Source organism: Triplophysa dalaica, chromosome 20 (genome assembly GCF_015846415.1).
Source record: "Triplophysa dalaica isolate WHDGS20190420 chromosome 20, ASM1584641v1, whole genome shotgun sequence".
NCBI lineage: Eukaryota > Metazoa > Chordata > Actinopteri > Cypriniformes > Nemacheilidae > Triplophysa > Triplophysa dalaica.
In genome coordinates, this window is record NC_079561.1 from 3,922,535 (window position 1) to 3,944,762 (window position 22,228).

General features: G+C 39.6%; 2 protein-coding genes across 3 annotated transcripts in view; one reads left to right on the forward strand and one right to left on the reverse strand.

Moving 5' to 3' along the window:
* Window positions 1-4,203: 4,203 nt before the first annotated feature.
* birc5b (baculoviral IAP repeat containing 5b) lies at window positions 4,204-6,186 on the reverse strand. Of its 2 annotated transcripts, none has more exons than XM_056733445.1 (4): window positions 5,782-6,186; window positions 4,711-4,820; window positions 4,460-4,577; window positions 4,204-4,356 (listed from the first exon to the last, which is right to left on the reverse strand). In XM_056733445.1, exons 1-4 carry the CDS (start codon window positions 5,905-5,907, stop codon window positions 4,279-4,281), a joined length of 432 nt encoding a protein of 143 aa, XP_056589423.1. In that variant the 5' UTR covers window positions 5,908-6,186; the 3' UTR covers window positions 4,204-4,278. The 2 variants fall into 2 exon arrangements, with proteins under 2 accessions (XP_056589423.1, XP_056589422.1); XM_056733444.1 differs by having other exon boundaries at window positions 4,204-4,359; window positions 5,782-6,184.
* The window catches only part of znf385a (zinc finger protein 385A), a 66,074-nt gene continuing 49,480 nt past the window's right edge, over window positions 5,635-22,228 (forward strand). The window contains exons 1-3 of the mRNA XM_056733443.1: window positions 5,635-5,735; window positions 7,576-7,791; window positions 7,927-8,291. Of these exons, the coding sequence (XP_056589421.1) occupies window positions 8,279-8,291 (13 nt within the window). The 5' untranslated portion in view covers window positions 5,635-5,735; window positions 7,576-7,791; window positions 7,927-8,278. The remainder of the gene's footprint in view (window positions 5,736-7,575; window positions 7,792-7,926; window positions 8,292-22,228) is intronic.

Consider the following 22,228-nt stretch of genomic DNA (forward strand, 5'->3'; position numbering starts at 1 on the left):
TTAAAATTATGGTTGATATTTAACTGCAAAAAGTGATGTTAAAATATTTCTGTATAATACGTTTTTTCCATATATCATTGATTATCCAAGCAATTTGAGCAATTTTCTATTTAAAGAGTTCATTTGCAAAAACAGATATGTTAAGTGTTTTTTTATCATGTTTTTATTGTGTTAGTTATCTGTATTTGAGTTAGTATTACTCAATCAAAACAGCCCAGCTGCAGTTTGATTGATATAATTTAGAATGCACAAAAAACGCCGTTATCTGTTTTTACTAACTCTTCAATGGTTTTACTAATTGTTGTGAGCACCATGTCAAATAAATCCAATAGGCTTTACGCAAATATCTTCATGTTTGATTTGGTGCGGTCTGCAAGAACCGACAGATGGATGACATCATATTACCGCGAGAGAAAGTCGAGAGCCGACTGCTCCACACGCTTTTAACTCACTCTCGCTGTAATATGATGTCATCAGCCTGTCGGTTGTTGCGGCGCCGCATCAAGTCGAACAAGCTTTCAATGCCACTAGATGGAAAGCCTCCAACCTTTAGCCGAAAAAGAGCAACAGCTAATGCGACTTGGCTTCATCAGACGTAAGAAAGGAGACCATAGGCTAGTTTTTTAATGGATGGCAATGGATGTTCTTGGAACTTCCTAAAAACATCTGCTTCATAAGCATCTATTTCCAAGACATGCACGCAGATACGCCGTTGTGCACAGGGTGGAAACATGAGATCAGCAACGAGTCACACTTGAGAAACTTGAAATAACCTGTGAGCTCAACTTTAAACTGATGTTGACAAAAAGCGGTAAAGTTAGCTAACAAACTGTCCCATAAACTGATTATCTCGACTTTTTAAGTTGGTGAAGTGTGACAGCGTAAATTCTTAGAAACGATTGCCTCAAAGTGTAATCATTGGCTAAACGTTGGTATTTTGTGTGATATTTTAAGTCACATATTTCAGGTAAACGGGACGTTCTCTATTTATGTACATTTATGAATTTGTCACATGCTCTGTAGCATCAATTTCTGTTTTTGTGCATTACATCTTTTATAAGTTTGTATGTTCCCCGGGTCGAACCAGTAATCTTAGTGCCTCTATGGCAGTGCTCTACTAATTCAGTTTGTCGTACGTATTTTTCTTAATCTTAGTTGGAAATGTTCACGTCACATATGTAGGATTTTTAGATTTTCAAAAAATATTGTTCTACACTTTTTAGCCCATGGGGACCTCAATTTTGGTCCCCACATTGACACAAGTCCCTGTGAGTTTGTTTGCATTCAGGTTTACCTCCCCACCGGGATATAAAAACAAGGCCACATTCACATTTCTGTTATATCAGACAGGAGCCGTCCAAAGCATTGCACCTGCCCTGTGAGCTCAGATCTGACTGAAGAATGACAGGGAGAGTGAAATTCAAAGACGGTCCACAGCAGAGGAAAGGTACAGAGAGGTTAAAGTTCACAGAAGGGTGGAACAAGCCATTAAAATGACATTGTGAAGCGAGACTTGTCTACTCTGAGCTTTGTGAGTGTGCTGGGTTGTCAAAGTTAAAGAGCTTCTAATAGGATGGGGATGCTGTCGTGTTTATCCTGCCTACCCCCTCTGCACGCCCACTGCATTGTGGAGGTGGCCCGGCTTTGAGGCCCCACAATGGCTGGAGAGGAGGGACAGATGGGGGTCCCTATGGAAGGAGGCACAAAAAGAATGCAAGGTAGGAGGGCCCGACCGTGTGAGAGAGAGCCTGCAGTTAGCTCACACTGATTGCCATGCAAAGTAATGGAGAGTAAAAGAGAAACGGATGGGAAAAGTGAGAAAGACATGGAAAAGGGGAGGGGAGAAATGTCACAAAGAGATTTGGAGAGTTGTATAATAATCCGTAAAAGATTTGGAATACAGTGCAAGTCTGAATGTGGCTGGGCCCTTTATGGGTTTAAAATAGGGCAAACTCAGGGGTGGATGAAGGATGGATGAAGGTTAATGTATGGACGTAGCTTAAAAGCACTAAGCTAGGCTGTAGTGTGCAAAACCCGGGTAAATACTATATTTGAACGTAAATTACATCAATATTATAGATTCCGAGTAAAAAAATGTTGGCATGATGATTCTTTTTGTACACATAGTTTTGCTCATGGTTTTTGAAGTTGAGGGCCCATCATGCAACCCATCCATTGTGGTATTTCAACACCTTATACTGTACCAATTTCCAAAATACAGTTCCAGGTTAAACACACAATGACATCAACAACTAAGGGTATGAAAACATTGATAGGCCCATACATAATTTTTCAATTGTTCATAAGAACAGAAAATAAGAGCTGACCTGCCAAACAGTTTTAAAGATAGTTTGCCTCAAAATAAAAATTCTGTCATGTTGTTCAAACCCTGTATATGAATCTGTGGTACACAAAAGGTATTTTGAGAAAAATCTCATCCACAAATGTTGTGTTATGCAGAAGAAAAAGTCATGCAGGTTTGAAAATGATGATTTTTTATTTTTAAGTGAATAATCCCTGTGAAATCCACCTTAAATTTGGCTGGTGGTGCTTGTGTTATTTAAATACAATCTAATGTTTTTTAAACAAGTGGGTCTATTGGCAGGAATAGGTCTTTGTTTAGTCTCTATTGGCCCCTGCATCGGAGTTAATCTGTGCTTTTCCAGGTGAGTCCCTTAGCATTAATTTTGGCTCAGTGTGTCATAAAGGCTGAATGGAGTGGGAGTTGAATTATGTGTGAAAGGAGGGGATGCTGAGCGGAGGTGAGGCAGGGGTGTGTGGCGGAGCCTCTTCTGGTGTAAGATGAGGAGAGCCGAGGGGGAGGACCCGCACACAGCAACAGATGGGCCCCAATGGCGCTCTCAGGTTGTAAACTTTCTGTTGGGAACATCTGTCAGTTTGTCCATATGCCACAATCAGAGAGGAGAAACCCCAGTCTCAAACAGTGTGTGTGGACACCTGTCACACCCTGTGATGCGACTGGAAATTATGGACCGTGTTCTAGTATTTGATTTCTCGTTGATGTGGGCATGTCAAATATACTAGGAAAACAAATGATTCATTATTGTGAAACATTAAACGTATATTTACCCCAGAAAAAAATATTTTCATTAAAATTCTCACGTCCTTCAAATCCCACATATGTTTTTTGTGTGTGCGTGCTATAGAATAATGGTGTCCCTTATTTAGAGTTTGATATTAAAAGCGAGGTTTTTTATGAATTTAATTTACAAGCGCATAAAGCTTTTTTGGGGTGAACTATTCCTTTAACAGAAAAATGCCCAGCATCCGAGCACTTCTGGACAGTACAACATTTATAACTTGTGTAAAAGAAACTTCTACAAAATGATGCAACTCCACGAAACGAAAAATGTGAAACCGGTTCCACGCGGTTACTTTGAGAACGTAAGGAGTCTTCCCTGAACTCCTCCTCTAGCAGAGTGTTACATCACTTTTTTTGTAAAAATGTCTTATTTTTCTATTTGCTCTGTAGCAAGCGGATAAAGAATTAAGCAGTTGATCGGGGCTCAGTGTCCAGAGTGTTGCATTAGACAGTAATCCAGGGCATAGGAAGGGGGAGATGGGATAGCATCCTTAATCCCTCTCTTGGCCCATCCAAAACCAGTATTTTATACGGTTTTCATTATAGAAGCTGTATACACTGCATCGATCTTAAAGCTTCTTCAACAGGATCTATATCTGAAAACCGTATACTCCTGCACTATATTATAAATGCCACTAAAACCAATTTAACTTCCTTTAAATTCAACATCTCTGGTTGCACCTCAAAAAGTAGATACCAAACGATCCATCGTACCAAAACCAACTGAGCCCTCCAGTGGCAGATTTTGTTTTTACCCACGGTTCACCCCAACACGGTCTAGAGTGACAGATGTTACAAGGACAACAGTTGGTATGGAGAGGGAGGGGGGTTTGGGACCATCTGCCCAGGGTCAAGGTTTGGATGGAAGGTCTTGCGAAGAAAAAATGGCTACATAGCTGAAATAGTGTTGAACATTAAGTGGTTTAACGGAATACTCGCACATTAAACTCATGTGTCCATATGGTTCAAACAGAGTCAAAGCCTTCAGGGTGTCATGGTATACATGTACAAATGACAAACACAGTTTAACAAATTCCATTAGCAATTTAAGCACAAGCAATTCCATCAGGGTGCATAAAACTAGACTCTTGTCGACACTACAAAATTAACTTAAATTTTATTTAGAACAGTAACATACAAAAAGTGCACCATTAAAAAACAAGCATCAGTGAATATCAAATCAGAGCTCTAAGATTGCTGCTGATGGCATCCACTTTATCACGCAAGTTGGCAATTTTCATGTGAGCCATCTTCTTCTGAAAGAAGAGAAAAAACGTTAAATTGTTTCATTCAAACAGTGAATTTGAAATTAAATCTGAGGACCAAATGCAAATTTATATTGTTCACATTACTCACAACGTAGACACGGAGTCTCTCCTGTTCCAGTTGAAAGAACTCAATCGCAGTGACCTCTTCAAATGTCTTTTTCAGGTGAAGAAAAGCGCAGTTAGGAGAGCGTTTGGCATGCTCGGTCCTTGAAACAGACATTCAAGAACTTTAAAACAGTAGATTTATAGTTCATTTATAAACCACGAAAGCATCAATATTGTAAAATGTACTCCGACTAACAAAGCTAGATTAAAAAAGGTGTGCTTTTTATAAATCACCAGGGGTTATCATCAGGTTCCCAGCCCTCCAACTCTTTGAGACAGTAGAAACAGCAGGCCACGTCGGGCTCATTCTCACTCGGACAATGTACAAAACCTGCCTTGGCCATCTGAATGAGGAAAAAGGTTTTTAACATTACACTGATTTTCTGATACAAATGTTTTAAAGGCTGAATAATTATTTAAATTTTAAATGACATCACATGGCCAAACATGAAGTGTTTGAAAAAGACATAAAGATTTTAAAGGTAATAAAACGGATTATTTTCTAATTGTGACCCTGGATCACCAAACCAGTCTTAAGTAGCACGGAAACATTTTTAGTAAAAGACAAAAATACATTGTGCGGGTCAAAATTATTGATTTTTCTTTTATGTCAAAAGCATAAGGATATTCAGTAAAGATCATGTTCCATGAAGATATTTTGTAATTTCCTACCTTAAATGTATAAAAACTTTATTTTTGTGAGTGGATGGCCTGCCACAGTGTCCCTTCAAAGGCATTTTTCTCAATATTTTGATATTTTTGAACTCACAGATTCTTGAGTTTTAAACGGTCCAGATATTGTCTATTTTAACAGCTCATAAATCAATAGAAAGGTTATTTATTCAGCTTTCAGATTGTGTAACGATCTCAATTTCGAAAAATTGGTTTTGTTTCCAGGGTCACAATTGTGATATTTTAGTCTATTGCCATGTTTGATGTCAGCGAGAAAATAACTTGTTCACCAGTGTGTATTTATTGTGTACATCGATTAAGTTAACCTTTAGTATAGGAGTTTAGTTCAATGAGGTAACTAAAAAAAACATTTTTTTTCATGTTAAACTTTTGTTTTATTGTGTTAGCTGTATTTTTTAGTTATTATGTCTTAAATCAAAACAAACCAACTGCGGTTTGATTGATATTAATTGCAATGCACAATTTAAAATGGGCACGAGCTCATACAGCGCGAGCGGCTGCGGTGAGACCTGTCTTCCGGTTCCTGCTCGAGACGTTCGGCAAAAAGTCTTTTTCTTTGGTTCAAAGTAAGTTATCTGCTAAGTTTAAGTCAATTTCTCTCTCCACACTCACCAGTTCTGGTGTACACTGGCAATCCTCTCGAAAAGGCCACTCGGAGAAAGTCTGTAGTCGCTTTTCATAACTGTACATCTGATCAAATGATAAGAGACGCGCAGCGATCACCTCAGGATTCGACATATCTGAGACCTCGCGACCTGCTCCTGTCCTCCACACTATGAACCCGTCTGGGTGTGGCTGTTTAATTGGCAGGTGCTCTGTATTAATTGACAGCTGACAGCTGGAATAGTTCCGTAAATTAACAGGTTTTGCGTTTCACGAAGCGATGCTCAGGCTGATAACTGACATCAAAATATCGCGAGAACGATTCGACAATTTCAATATATCCTAAAGATAATAAACATAAATCTGAAAATTTGTATAAAACACGTATTTTTTTGATAATTATGTGTAAATGGGCATAGTACTGTAAATCTGTGAACGATATTAAGTGTACATTTCAACTTTATTTTGACACATTTACTATAGCAGGTGTACGACTCCCTCTGCTGGATGAATTTAAAACAGCAAGCTACTGAATTACCAAGCGTTTCAAAAATACTTAACTTACTGTATTTCTTTGATACGTAATAATCACTTCGACGGTATTATTAATAAATGAAGATTAACCTTATGTGATATGTATGTGCAATACCTATGAACTTCATATTCAGTCAGTCTAAGGTATATTTTAAGTGTTCCACGGAAGTTATTTTACGGAGCATTTTCAGATATGGTTTATTAATACATATCAGCATTATATACAGGCCTATTTTGCATGAATTGAGATTCAAATATGATATTCATCATGTGGTCTTCAGAAAACACTTCATGTCCTACATTCGCTCACCCCCTAACAAGTGTCAGAAAGATATGTAAACAACTACATGTTGTACTAGCTGTTTAGAAACCCCATGGCTAAACATCACCAGCTATTTACCGCTTGAAAATCTTGGAGCAAGGTTGTCCCTTCTTGGGGCCAATTTCTTTAAGCCAACTTAAACCATAAAGTGAGATCATAGTGAGTGGCGGACCACTGTAATGCTTTGCGGTGGGATCGTTTGGAAGCTGTTTATGACTGTGGTGGGTAAAAGAGGGGGTCCTTTTGCTGTCACCGTGTCCAGTAACTGTATCTCACTCTGCCTGGCGCTTGAAATGTGCTTACCGCTTCAAAAAGTGGCTTCGCCGCCCCTCTTTGCCCTTCTGAAACTTCCCAGCGAAGGTCATTTATGTAAATCTATATGTGAGTGAAGTATCAGTCAACAAGGGTGGTTATATAAAAATTTAAGAGGATGGTGGCTCGGAGGTTTCCAAGAATTACAGCTGCTTGTTCTCTGTTTTGTGGTGATAGTTTGTCATGTTATAGTCAGTGTAGGGTTTCAAATAAGACAGGACATTTGGCGTATTTACTTCACACTAGAGCTGTCACTCATTCAGGACTCATCATAGATGTTAAGTGGGAATACATCACCATCAGCTGTTGCCTTTAGTTGAGATACTGTTGTGTTATTTGTCTTCTTAATTATACACTTATATTGACGTAGTCAGGCTCAATAGTTTAAATTTGTTGTGGAAAACATCATAATGACAATTGCTATTTAATTTATCCTTTTTTTAACAAAAAATATTGACCTAGGTACAAAAATATATTCCGTATACTATGCATTGTGGTGCAAGAATATAGCCTATGGTTGAACCATTGTTAGCTTTTTTGTTAATATTTTGAATGTACAAGACAGATTTAAACCCCAGGTGCCCATGAGCTCCAATATGAGCGGAGTTTTTCATGATGTTCTTCTTCAATTGAAGGCTTCCGAAACATCCCTGGACCCATCCACAGAAAAGAGAAATCAGTGGCTCCATTTATCACCTAATCTGAAATTCGCTGCTATACACGCTTCTACAAACATGTCCATATTGTGAAACCAGGTCTTGATGTTCCGGCTGGATTTCATCACACCACCGCGGGGGAAAGATTAAAGCCTCTCTAGCTACTAAGTCCCACTCCATCTTCCCCGCTGTCAGGTATGTATCTCACGCTCAGTCCATACTGTATTCAATCCCAATCCAGGCTTTCATTGACACTTGATTCTCCGCTCTCCGTTTCTTCTCCCACCCTCCCTGCTTCGTTCTTCTCCTCTCCCCCAACTCACTTATTAGGATCCTGGTGTGATAAGCGGTTGGAATCTCTTGCACTTGCCCTGTATTCTCAGTGTGGTGAGATCGAAAGGGGGAAAGTGGGATGGGCCAGCAGATGGAAACGCACGTCTGGTTGACCGTGGGCAGGAGAAACCTTCTCTGTGACTCTCGCAATTGACCGAAGTTCTTCAGGACTATTTTGGCTCCTCATTCAAATATCTCGGCTCAAGGAACAAGGCTGCCCGGGCGGTCCGTTGTCCATGCCAGCGAAGGTTTCCACAGGGAATTTGCGGTGTCGGGGTGCAAGCGGAAAGATCATCGGAGACGGAAAGAGGAGAAGGGAAGACAGGAAGTGATAGAGGAAGAGGATTTAATGTGGGGCACAGGTAAGACCATCCATCTATATCCAATTCTGCTGGCAGTCTCCTGTGAACACATCTGAGATAAAACTGTTTTCCATGGAGATGCTGCGTGTGCAGAAATGTACGGCTGCACTGTAAGAACGTTCTTGGAAAACAACACTAATGCACCATATTCAATATTTTCAGGGTTGAAATTGTAAATATACTTATACGGCATAAACATAGGACATAGATTGATCGCTTCTGGAGATGTGATACATCTGAGCCTGTGGTCAACGTCTTGTCCTCCTATGTCAGTCTTGTCATTAACAAGATTGTATTTCATGTAAAGAATTTGAACACACTTTGCTTTAATCAGCAATTGGACAGCTGCTTTGTTGTCGTGTTTAACACCAGCAAAGCTTAAATGAGTTTAATCTGAGATTTTGCGTATATATCAGAATGTCAGGCCCACAAACACAACAAAACCCAGCCGGTCACTCAGCACAGCCTAGCAATGAACTGCTTTTATTTTTGTGTATGTCTGTGCACATTCCTGCAGGCTTTTTGCTAACACGTGTGTGATTGAATGCGCTAACATTTTTAGACGTAATTTTGCCCACGGCCAATAATAACCTATAGACGGTGAAAAGCACAGCTGGACTGACCTTTCAAATGTATCTTTGGCCCTATAATTTATTTCAATGTGAAGGACATCAGCTGTAAAAAATAAAGGAGCAAACTCAGCAAGGATGCTTTTCGTGACTTTTTAATATCAGCACTTGGAAATAAAATGAAGTTTTAAAGGTCAGTCTGCTTTTTTTAAGACTACAGGTTTATTCAGCAATACTCGTACGTGTTGGAGTGTGTGCCTTTCCAAAATGTTTTCAGCCAGTTTCTTGCTTTAACCAGCAGTTTTGGAATTTGAACAAGAGCGGTCTTTTTCTTTTTGCTGTCGTGAATTGATCAATTATTTCACTACCAGGTATAATGAATCGCTTTGCCACGCATCTTCACACAGGCTTTCTAACATGCGCGTTTGACACGACTACTGAAGTTCTTTGAATGTTTGTGGGGATGTGCAAGCATAAGCATACTAGAAAGTGTCTATATGTTCAAGGCTTGATGTTTGCTGAGATGGATGGGTGTAGACACGGCATTGGGAGGGTCTCTGTCGTCTGCCAAAGGTGTGAAATTAGCATCCCTGTGAGAGAGAGAGTGACAGTCAACTTCAACATTCCCCTCACAGAGCTGTCCATTTGGAAACCTCTCATCCCTCGAAAATGTTTCCAGAAATCTTTCCTTCTTGTTGCAGTGGCACCTAACTGATATGGATCCACTCTTGATCAATATTCTAATTTTAGTCTGATCATCCCCTGTCATGCAAACAGATACTCATAGACCCACTGCTGGCTCTGTGCTTTTCAAGGGCATTGGCGTAGAACACTGAAGAGCTCAGGCATATTTAATGAACATTAAAATCAAACCCTTTTAAACTTACACTTTACATGCACTATTCGTCAAACGATTAGATTATATTTATATATAATGCTGATTATATGTAGCCAAAAGTTATACGAGAAACTTATGCAGCGTAATAAATTATATCTTTGAACGTCACACCATTGAGACTTCTCAAATGAACAGTGTTATTGATAGACATTGATTTGAAATCTCCGATGATCGATAACTGCTGCTTTCCCCTTTGCAGTCGTTACTCGGGGGTATTATGGTAATATGGTATGAGTCCTTGCCATCCTTTGACCTTTCAGTGCAGTCTCTAAATTCACCACCCCTCCGCCAGCACACACACATTGCTGATATATATTGTACAGTATGTCCTCAGAGCACATGGTATGTACGCTTTCTCAATGGATAAAAGCCACTTTACGTTTGTTTAGGGAACTTGGAGTTGGATTGTGAAATATACCTACTCTATTTATGCATACCAAAGGGTCAAGTAGACCATATAGAATAGGTCGTGTGAGATGACTGGAAAGAGAAATGACCTTGGCTTTCTGGTATCATTTTTATACTCTGGAAAGGTACTTACGTTATTGATTTTATTTATCACTGGCACTTTAAATATTTGTAGCAAATTCACGAAAATTGTCTTAAAGGGATAGTTCCCCAAAAACGAAAATTCTGTCATTACCTTGTTTGCTTGAACACAGAGAAAGATATTTGGACGCATGATGGTAACCAAACAGTTTGTGGACCCCATTGACTGCCATAGTAGGAAAATTAAAATGGTAGTCAAAAGTTCCCAGATCGGTTTGCTGATCTACATTCTTCGAAATGTCCTCATTTTTGTGTTCAACAAAACAACGAAAAAATATCAAGTAATTTTTCCTACTATGTTAGTCAATAGGGTCCAAGAACTGTTTGGTTACAAGCATTCTTCCAAATATCTTTCTCTGTGTTCATCAGAACAGATTTATACAGATTTGGAACAACTCAAAGGTGAGCAAATGATGACAGAAGTTTAATTTTGGGGTGTAATGTCCCTTTAAAGTCACATTTATGTAATATTGCAGAGTTTATTCTAAATGCTTTATTTACTGTGTGTGGGTCATTATTTTTATTAATACATGTGGCCTTAAAATTCGAAACATCCTCTCTCCCTTTCAAATAAAATCTCTTCTGAGCATGATTTGTGTCTCCGTCTGAGGGCGGGAGATAACTCTCAATTGGCCAGGCTTCCAACTTCCAACAATAATTTTCAACAAATATGGTCTATTAATTTTTTTTTTAATTTTTTATTTCACAGTGACTTTCACAGAACAGAGGTTTTAGGTTAAATGACACTGGCACTCACCATTGTCTGATGGAAAACGTACAGGAAACCTGATGGAATACGTTCTCTTCATTTTAGAAGTGGTCAGACTCACTCCATTGGTTGGACAAACTTTAACATGTCAGACTACTAAACAATGTATATGTTTTTAAAGTACTTTGTTTTAAGAGAAACTGTTACTACAAAAGGTCTGCTCTACTTTACAATGTATAGTCTCTAAACAATACACTACATAATACATCACTTGAATAGGCCTAATACATCATTAATTATAAAGAATAATTAAACAGTAAATTGTACACTATTAACTGCTAACTACTAGTTTTGTGTAGTTTTTCCATTAGTTCTGCTTCATGATCAACTTTGTTATAGATTATTTCATCGGATGCACACACTTGGCTTAAAGTTAACTTTCGGTCTGTGTTTGTTTATAATATAACAAATTATCTTATATTCGTATTTTCATGTATATTCATTGTATTAAATTAAATGAAAACTAATCAAGAGTTATTAATTCTTTGCCGAGATCTACTAGAAGTTAACTATGTTGTTGCCGCTAAAGCGGTCTATAATGTACTATGACCTCAAAATGCATGTTCACTGCCATTTTACATTTGATCTGTTAATTTTACGAGAGTATAAAAGGAGAATGTGACAACTGATGATGAGGAGGATGATGAAAGGTGTGTTAGTACACAGATTTTACAACTATCCCTAGATATACATTATCTGTGTCCACTCAACCGGCCAACTAAGAGTTCGTGTTTAATCTCTGATGTTCTGATCGCTAGTTAAGCACATTAAAAATAGAACCTCAAAATTGCAATATACCCCCGGGCCCTAGGCCAGACAGGGAAACCTTCATCGAGGCCCCAACAGGTTTTTGGCCCTGTCCCCTAGCACTTGGAGCATTTTCCTTGCAGCTGCGTCGTATCTCAACATAGACGAGCTCTCTCTCTCTCTCTCTCACTCACTCTCTTACTTTCTTGCTCATCTGTGATTCGGCCCTGGATACAGTGTTTAATTTTGCATTCTAGTTCCAGGTTTGGTTTGTTTGTGTCTCTGGTTTGCCCCGCAGGAGGTGGCTCTGTGTTCGCATGAGAGGCTTAGCTTGCAGAGGTTGGCTTGCATTCAGAAAATGGTGCAGGCTGCTGCGCTACAGAAGTGTATACAGAATGTCTGGGGAAGTAGCTCCCAAAGGCTTTTTTCAAAAAATAGCTCTCTAAATAAACCATAATTCTCAGTGAAATTGTCACTTGAACATGGAGGAAGAAGTATGCCAGGTATTTTTTAAATCCTGTGTGAGAACTAAGATCAATTCCTATTCGGACTCAAAGAGTCACAGTTACATAAGCATTATATTAACAAGCAAAATTGGCTAAATGAGTCAAACTAGATACACTCATTAATTTCATGCAGAATAAAGATAGTTATGCAATGATAGAGTATACATTATTTAAATAATGGGTTGTATTTTGGAATCATTATTTTGCTGATTTACAATGTTAATTGTAGATACTCCTGTGTGAATTGATCTGTGAACCTGCAGAGGGCACCAGAGTGCTTTTCCCATCACTGAAGCATTTCCCAAGAAGCGTAACATCACGATCAAAATAACAAGATATGAGGTTCATGTCACATAAGTGTGACGCAGTGCAGGTTGGTTCTTCAACAGTGCTTTTTGGTTGAATGGTGGCGGGCGTCTTCTAGTTCTCTCTTCTCTATCAAGTTGCAGGGATATAGTTGGATTATAGGGCTCACAGAGCAGCACCTGACTCTTGGCCGAGCATGACCCTGTGTGTCATTATAAGAAATCGAATGGTTTCTCAAATCAAACCTGACAGGATTCAGTAAAGTACTGGATTTCGTGGACAAAGAAAAAGATGTGAACAGTCAGCTCATTGCATTGTGGATACAATATTCCCTGCAGTTTGCTTTGGTTGTATATTATACATTTCTGCAGATGTACTGGTAGACAGCTTTTATTGAACTACTTGCATCCCCTGTAGATGGGCGAATTGCTGTATGTTTTGCCCTTCATTGACCTCTAGTCCCTTTATGCAAACCCATATGTTCTATCATTTTTAACAACGTGGTTTAGAAATAGTCATATTGCCTGTCATATTATTACTTCAGACAACCTTGAGACACGAATCTAATTAGATTAAGTGTTGGCGAGCATCGTTCTTTCTTTGTCATTTTGTTAAAATATAGTTGTTGGCAAAATAGCTGTAAAGCGGACACTTCCTTAAAGGCTTGGTAGTCTTTGCATTGTCTTGGTATTTAAATACTGTTGTAATTTAGCCGACACTTTTGTTAAAATACCAAGGAGTGTTAAAGAAAACAATTTAGAATTTCTACTTAATTTAAAAAGATGAACATGTTGTGTTCAGCATGAATGTGTGAAAGGAATTAAAGTTTTTAAATGTAGCCTATCTGTTCAAATTATTATTAATATAATTATTCACATCTTCACTCCACAGTGTGATTTTTTTTATTTAAGTTATATATAAAAAAACATGATATGAATAAAAGCATTCTTGTGTAGACACAGTGATTTCTGGACCTATAGACCTCAATTTGTGTGAACAACATTTTTTATACATATATACAGTTTGTTCAATGCGTTGTAATATTTTCTATCTTTTATATTCTATTTTGTTTTTTTGCGGTTCGACTGAAGTCTTTCCAAACAAAATTCCATGAACATGTTTTCCAAATTTATGTGATAGAACAGACCGACTATAATAGCCCTATCCCCGGACCTGTCACAGCCTTATTTTCATTGCGATAAATATATAAATAATGCTGTTAAGTATATACGAAGCACTACAGCAACTGACATGGAACGAAGATGTCACGTTTTCAACTCTTTGCTGAAGGAGACGAGGAGCAGTTTGTCCTTTCATGACTACTGTAGAAACAACATGGCGAAATCCATGCAAGAGGACCCACTGTGTATGTAAATAGAAATAGCTCATTCTAAGTTAATAAAAACATGACGTTAAGGTCTTTATATACCTCAGAAGACATAGTTTAGTATATAATATTGCTCTCAATAGATCCTCCAAAAAATTAGGCATTGGACCTTTAAGGGTTTAAAGTAAAGACTATAACTCTCTTTTATCACCATCCATCCATCTTCACACCTGTTCTTTGATAGCCACTGTCCTCATCCTGTGACCATACCCATCCCAGACTTCTCACAGCACACACACCAACACTGAGCCAGGGGTGCAAGTGGATCCCCGTTCTTGGATTTCACCCTCTCATCATGACATCCATTAAAGTCATGCTGGGTCCCAGTCCCTAGCGGGTAGACAGCACATTAGCGCTTGGACCATTGAGCTCAACAAGGCCCTGCTCTAAATTATTGATCCCAACACAACTAATGAGGAAACCCTATCCCGCCGTTTGATGAGGCACACACACGATCACCCTATACCTTCTACATTCTACATTGACACATTGTTCACCCAGCCAGGATTGGATCGCCCTTCTTAATCAACCTGTTTATCAGTGCTTTGGTATTCACAGGCTCAGACGTTCGACAAATGTCCATATTATTATTCCATTATACACTCTCCAGCTTTTAGATCCAGGCTGTATATGAAGAGCTCTTTTCCAAAACGCTATAAATCCATTTTAATAGTTTTCATGAAAATGACATTTTTCTACCTAGACCCATACATTTTGATGGCTCAGTCTTAACATTTTAAACAATGATTGTTAAATGAAGCAACAATATTGTCGATTATAAATTCAAAGATTATTTTTATCTTTTTCAAAACGCTATAAATCCATACTTTTTTCAAAAAACTGTTGGTTTATTTCTTTTTAAAAACAAACAAACAAGAGAACATGCAAAACATGACACCGGGGACTCATACTATAAATTAATATACATCAAATAAATGCATATGCATGAAATAAATAACAACCAAATAAAAAAAATAGTAACAAACTAAATAGTAAACTAAAATAAACATTTTCAATTTCATGTTTCAATATTTTTTCACCACATACAACAAATAATTTTAAAAAGAACACTAACGAGCAAATTCTGGTTGTCGAGAGGACATATCGCAATTAGGCTAAAAACAGGTTTGGCACTTAGCGTTTTGTAAAGAAAACTTCATCTTGCAGAACATTTTAACCAAGGAAATATAGCGAATTGGCATGAAACATTGATGGAGCAGTGAATAGCTTTAGTACACAGAAAAATTGCATTAAATTTGGCATTTAATGCGTTTTGGAAAAGAGCTCTTCATCTATAGATACAATAAGCTGCTGTTTTCAACTAGGCAGGGTGCACGACCTTCCTTTTGACCCTCACAAAGTGAATGATTAAGCTAAACAACAGTAATGAGCAGTTAATCAGTAAAGATCTAAATGAAGAGCTTCACCTGTATCAATGTGTTTACCCACACAGACATTAGGAACTGTTTGCTCAGGTGCTTGTCTATTAGCGTGTACAAGTGCCCTCTGGGATCAAATGTCAGGCAGCATGTGTGTGTTTGCTTATGTAATGTACTGTAGACTACTAGTTTTATGATGATGAAGCATATATATCCCGTTGCCCCCAGCCTCCTTTATTTCCTTCCTCTATCTATGTCTCTGTGCAGTCACAGTGTACTATTGAGAGTGTCATCCAGCCTCCTTAGTATTCAACTCCCCGCTCACTGACTTACCGCACGAGCCTGAGACAACGAAGGAGAAAGAGAGAGGGAACACAAAACAGGAAGACAAAAATGACTGCGATTTTTTTCCATCCCTTGGCTCATGTGCGTTTCTGTGTATGTGGTGGTATAAGGCTTTAGAGAATTCATTTTTGGCACCTTTCTTTTTAAATAGAATCAACCCTGAAACATGGCTTTCATCCATCGGCTGCCATAAGCTGTCTCTCTCTCTCTCTTGCCGTTGCCAGTGCAGTGGCTTGTGTGAGCAGAATTGTTTACATACCAAAGATGTTCTCTTTTAAATTCATTACGATGTACATTTTAAGGACACGTTTCGATATTGTCCCCATTGTGTTGAATTTATCAGTGGTTAACTCTTTTTCTTCCTTTGTTTGTTTATCGCATTCTTTCATCTCAGTCTTTCCTCAATGTCCCCTCATCGTTCTGTCAGTTTCAGTTTGGTGAAGTCTCTCCCCCTCCCTCTCTTTCCTCCGCACCGTCGCTTTCGCTTGCATCTCATCCGAACGCTCTCACCCATTTCGTCTCCTTCCCAAAAATCACATTTTGACGTATCAGAGTGAGCACTTCTGCATCAGAAACGGTAGAAAGAGAGGAGAACCGAGACTGACGGAGAGGAGGCTAATCCCCTTCCAAGTTTACTGTCACGTGGTGTCAAGAAAGACAGAGAGAGCCGGACGAGAGGAGGAATGACAAGCGATTCCGACCACCATAAACACAGCGATTATGAGCCGAGACATAAAGAGATGTATGGAAAAATTGCGAGTGAGAGAGAAAGTGCCACTGCTTCCATGCTTTCCACTCTGCAGGATGACAAGCGGCTTCCGCCTCTCCAATTGGTTGGGAATGCCACCAATCAGAGCGCAGGCAGAGAAGGTGCCTTTAGGTTATACCCAACCCCAAAAACAAGAAGCAGGGAGAGAGAGGGATAGAGAATCAGAGAGAGAGAGAGAGAGAGCGTGCAGCGCAGACACCAGCTTGACTGTGCTACTAAGGCATTTCTTTATGGTATCTGAGAAATCTCTGAACAGAAGAGAAACTGTTTGTCTGCTTTAGAGAAGCACTGTGCATCCCGGTGTTCCTGCAGGGAATTTGGCTCATTCACTGACTGGGACCCCCTCTCCGGACCCCATTCAATTGTCCTCCCCCCACGCTGCCCTCTGACTCACCTGAGAGAAGATAAGAGAGGACCCGCAGATCCCTCCCCACTAAAATCTGCTCGTTCACCTGGAGAGAGAGGACACATGAGACAGGATGGACAAGAGCTATGCTCCCTCTCACGCAGTGCTGGCCGATTAACTCACTTCTGTTTCGGGAAGAGAGAATAAGGAGCGCAGAGAAGAACTTGTGCTCTTCAGGATTGGAATTTAAAAAGAGACGGTCCTGACCGCAGGAGCGAGTCGTGCAGGATGATCATAGGTGAGTTCTCGCTTGGTTCTTCACCGAAAGCTTTGGTAGGGAGCTGCAGGCACGCAGGTGTAGTCTGAACTGAATATACTGTACAGCTTGTAATGATTGAGCTTCAAGCGCGTAACTTCGAAGTCAAAGAATTCTCAAAAGTGGCTCCGGCCGAAGCAGAAAGCTTGAAGTGAGTGATCATAGCAGGTTCTTCAAGATAAATTTGGGTTGACGGGTTGAAGGTCACAGTTCAAGCGGTGGGTGTTCGGGTATACATACTGTTTTAGCCTCGTTGATCTCGCTGTCGTTTCTTGGAGGGGATTTTAAAAAGCAAAATTAAACAAGACAGGTTTGAGCTCTAAAGAAATGACTTCTTTAGGTGAACTCCACGGTGGCACTTTATTGCAAAATGTTATATCCAGGTATATTTTTTGGCGTGATCTCTTATTTCATTTGATTTATCCTCATCAGCAATTTATGACGTATCATGAGCTCGAGATTTACTTTACTAGATTTGCTTTCCACCTATAAACACAATATACAGCGTATTAGTGTGGCACATAAAAAATGTGTTTTGGGCGCTTCTGGAGAGTTCCTGCATTGCTGTGAGGCTAAAGATGTGTGTGTGTGTGGTGACTGGAGGCTGCAGCATCTGAGCCCACTCAGACATCTGCAGGGCTTGTGTTCATGTAGCCTCTGCACTCTACAGAAACACAACTGTGTTAAAGTGTTTGTCTGCGAGTTGTCGTAGTGTGACTCAGCTTGGTTGTTTAAGATCATGGACAGTATGTATACACAGATCTCTTTTAGTGTTCTGTAATGCACCTGGTGTCAGTATGTGTGTTTGTATTTGTTATGCTCTGTGAGGGAGCACCAGTTGAGGCCGCATTGTTTAACGCATGCCTGGGCTGATTTAACAGTCGGGCTGCTACACTTCTCGCCGGCATTTTCCGGAGGGCATGTTTTCCAGGGAGCTAAGCATAATGATTATAGTGCTTGTAATGTGTGATCTGTTAGTTCTGTGTGTATGTGTGTGTGTATGCGTAGGTCATGAATGCAACACAGAAAGGATTTAGAGTTGCATTGTACAGTTCGGTTGTTGCACGATAAGAATCTTTAATTTGTGTAAGCCTGCACTCTACGATACTTTTATATACAGCATGTTCTTCCAAAGTCTAGTCTAGTGTACTCATAAAACACATATTGTGTTCTTATATGCTCTTACTTAAACTTGTCTGCATTCCACCTTAAAAGTGTGTGCTTGAGTTTGTGTGCGAGAGGTCGGGAATTGTGATGAAGTACTTGAATTTGGCCTCATTGAACAAACAGACGAGCACGGGCGCGTCATGTTCCATCTGAAGAGACTGGAATGATGTTTGTGACCGGCGAGATGGGCTAATGGCTTCATTAACCCACGTGATTACAGATGCGTCGCTCCAATCTCATAAATCACATTTGACGACGAAGGCATGGAGTGGGATTCTCCAGCTGATGAAGGAATTTTTCCAAGTATTCAGTCGGCGCTTGTGAATTTTAACCAAATTCCCCTCTGTGTTTACTCTGTGTTGCATTTTTAATGTCGATTTGAGCATCAATGAACGAATACTTGCTTATTACATGTTTTGGCAGCGCAGATGCTCTCGGTGCTGCTATGACCTCATGCGCGTGTGATGTGACATTGTTGGAAATGATGTTGATTTGTAGACAATAAATTAATTGTTGTAATGAAGTCCTGTTGCTTATTTAGTATCAGGCTTTATTTTTAAACTGGCGTGATTGTTGTTGTGATGTCTGAGATCTTCTTGTGCTGACCTTTAGAAAGCAGATGTAGTCGAATTGTAATGTCTCGGCTCTTTCTGCCAGTCCACTTAACAAAAGCCTTCTTACACAACACACAACATGTTACAATTTATTAGACACAGTTAAATACCGCAGTAGTCTGATGATGTAACTGCTCATTCATAATCTGAATGTTCTCTAAATGACCTTGAGCCTTCTTTTTTTTCTGTATCCCGCATTACTTTTATCCCTCTCACTCATTCTCTTATTCTATGTGAATGTGTGTGTCTTTGGTGTTTTTGAAAAGTAAGCAGTTTGGCCCTGAAGGTGTAGCCCCCCAACCCCCCTCCAATCTACTTTTTTATTACCAAGAAATGAATGGATATCTTTGCGTTCACATCGAAGACTTGCTACGGAGGTTTAGAATTCTGCTTAACCTCGTTTTTAGCCTCAGTTAAGTGCTATGTTAACACTGACAAGCTTTGTGGGTGACCATCCCATTTAATTACGGGTGTGAATTTCCTCAGTTAAGGTTCCTCTCAGGGTTCCCATCCAGAATACAATTATTGCGCAAATGACGATATAGAAAAACAGACGGACTTGTATTCATAGAGTCGCCTCTCTAGATCTCAGTGCCGTAAAAACACACACACACAGTGGCTCTCTGGAGCCATGGCACGCCGCCTGGCTCCCAGTGTTTTCATCACCAAGACTGAGACAAAGAGCGGGGTTGGCTACTGAAGAAGAGGTGAGTAACCTGAGCAGTAGAACTGCGACATGCATTCACTGCCGCCTGCCCAGTGTGGAGTTTCCATTGTGGCCGGTCAGTCAGAACGTCCCCCCTTTTCCTTCATACTCACCTGCGCACCTGTCTGTGCACACTGAGATAAGTACAGCTCATAGACATAGATCGTTTAGGGATAGTTCACCCAAACATTCAAAATATTTTCTGTTAACTTCACAATTAAATTTTTCATTATTGGATCTAGCTGAACTATCACTTCAACAGGAGTGAGAGAGAATATTTCTGACAAGTAGCATCCTTTAGTTGTGTCGCCAAGAGGGATCCGTTGCGTTTTGTGACATTTATGCACAGTGCTCATGGTCATCTGATGTGATGGCTGTCTCGCTGTATGTCGGTCCCTGTGATTTTATGTTTGTTGCGAGCACATCTGTCTTTATTATATGGCGGACTCTCTTACTTCCTGTCTAGCTGGTTATCTGTCATACGGTCCCTCCACTTCACCTTCTGCCTTCCTGCTATCTCTCTTGTTGCTCTGTTTTGCTCTCTCTCTCTTTTGCTGCGGTCAACCTTAACACTCACTTGTCCCTTGAGGTTGAGAAACAAAAATGTGTTTGTTTGGGCAGCTCAGCATTTTTAGTTTTTTTTACCTCTTGTGCACGGCTGGAAGACAATGACACAGCAATTATAAAATCTGTCCTCTAGAAACAACATCCAAATACTGCAGTTTACAGACTTACTTAAAGGTAAAGTGTGTAATTTCTGCAGCATATGCATTAATAAATGAAATTTTTAAAACAATTTTAAACACAAACATTTGGGAGGATCTATTGAAAGAAATGCAATATAATATACACAACCCTTTAATATATTAAAAGGTCGTAGTATGTCCAGAAAATGTCCATTTCTGGCCTGTCACACCATTGACAGAACAGTTTGGAACAACTTGGCGTTGGGGTGATTTTTGTGGTGAACTTTAATCAAAACCTCACAACTTATTTTAAATAAGTCTCTCCTTCTCTCCTTGCTAAGACCATACTTTTTGGCTTATTTATAATACATCACTTCCACAGCCTCTTGTGACTTTTCAGAAACGGTATTGTGCCATCTATCTTTAAGCTCTTTTGCTTTGACTTTGTGTGCTTAAAGACGCAAACGTCTGTTTTTTCAATTCCGTATAGATTCACTTTGTAGGTTTTATGTGTGGTTTAGCACCCATTAAGGCTGAGCACCTGCTAGTGGTTTGGCAAAGCAATCAGCGTCATTCCCCATTTTATAACCCAATGAAAGCCTATGTTTACACTTTCCACAAACAGCTTTAGTTTTGCTGGCTTGATTTCAGTTGCACAAAAACATATATCCAAACAAATGATAGACAGAAATGTTCATAAAAAGGTTTGATGAAATGCAGAACAATTATATGCCGTATCAAACTGGTGAGGAGAAATCAGTTCTCGCTATAACAGCATGTACGTGAGTTTTGTTTCTCAGGGCTGTTGTGTTCCTGCAGGTGGTCAGTTTATTCTTTCTCCACATGTCAGGTTAACTGCGCGTGATCTTCACACTGTTTGAGCTCTGAAGAATGTTTACATCTTGTTTTATCCCCCCCTCCCCTTCAAACCCTGCCATTACTCTTGACCGCACAGACAGACTGGCTGGGTGCTAGCAGACCATCAATAGTGGGTGTAACAGACACTAATGAATTGGCTTTAACAGGAGCTCTGGGAGGCAGAAATGCATTACGGACTGTGTGAGGCCCAGCAGACTGCAGGACTGTAAGATGAAAAGGTCTCTGCTGTATCTTTACACACACGGGTTTGTTTTACCATGATAGTGAGGACATCTCATAGGTGTTGTTTCATAACATTTTCCCTTTAAAGCTAATCCACACCAAACATTTCACAAACTGTTAACCAAGTCTCCTTTCACACAAATAACCCTTTCTGAAAAATTTCCCTTTTTTGGTTCTGTGTCATGATTTTTTTTCTCAAATGATCAGTTTTGGATGATTTGAGCCTATTTTTTAGTGAGAAAATGTGACCTTTTTATGCAGGCAGGCACCAAACATACACACGTGCATATACACAAGTGGACTCATTTTCCATTGTTATTAAATACAGTTTATTGTATTTACCACAAAACATACCTCCTAAAAGATTTATTGTTTGATTTTTTTTTATAAACATGCATTATGTCGTCGTAGCTTATTTGTGCTAATACAGACATTTGCGTTGTATTGCATTGTAGTTCTAGAGGCGAATTCATCCCAAAGTACCCATATGCATGTCCACACACTACCTAATTCTTCGCCTGCATATATCCTCTAATGGTTTAAGCATGATGTGTATGTTGGTGCCAGGTGTCCAAAAGAGCTGCTCTTTAAAGCTCATGGCCCACCCTCTGTGGGATCCCGTGACATGTTGTGCATTTCCAAGCAAAATGCTCTGTTTGCTCAAATGCTGAGATGCACATGACTGGTTGGGTCGTGGCTTTGTTACAGAGCCTGCTTGTTTGCCTTACGGTTTATTTTGTTATATAGACAAGACTCATAGAGCAAACAAATCATAAA

Coding starts and splice junctions, on each gene's coding strand:
- birc5b (XM_056733444.1), bottom strand. CDS start 5,907: ATGTCGAATCCTGAGGTGATCGCTGCGCGTCTCTTATCATTTGATCAG. Junction 4,821..5,781: donor GCCAGTGTACACCAGAACTG/GTGAGTGTGGAG, acceptor TTCCTCATTCAG/ATGGCCAAGGCAGGTTTTGT. Junction 4,578..4,710: donor GAACCTGATGATAACCCCTG/GTGATTTATAAA, acceptor GTCTGTTTCAAG/GACCGAGCATGCCAAACGCT.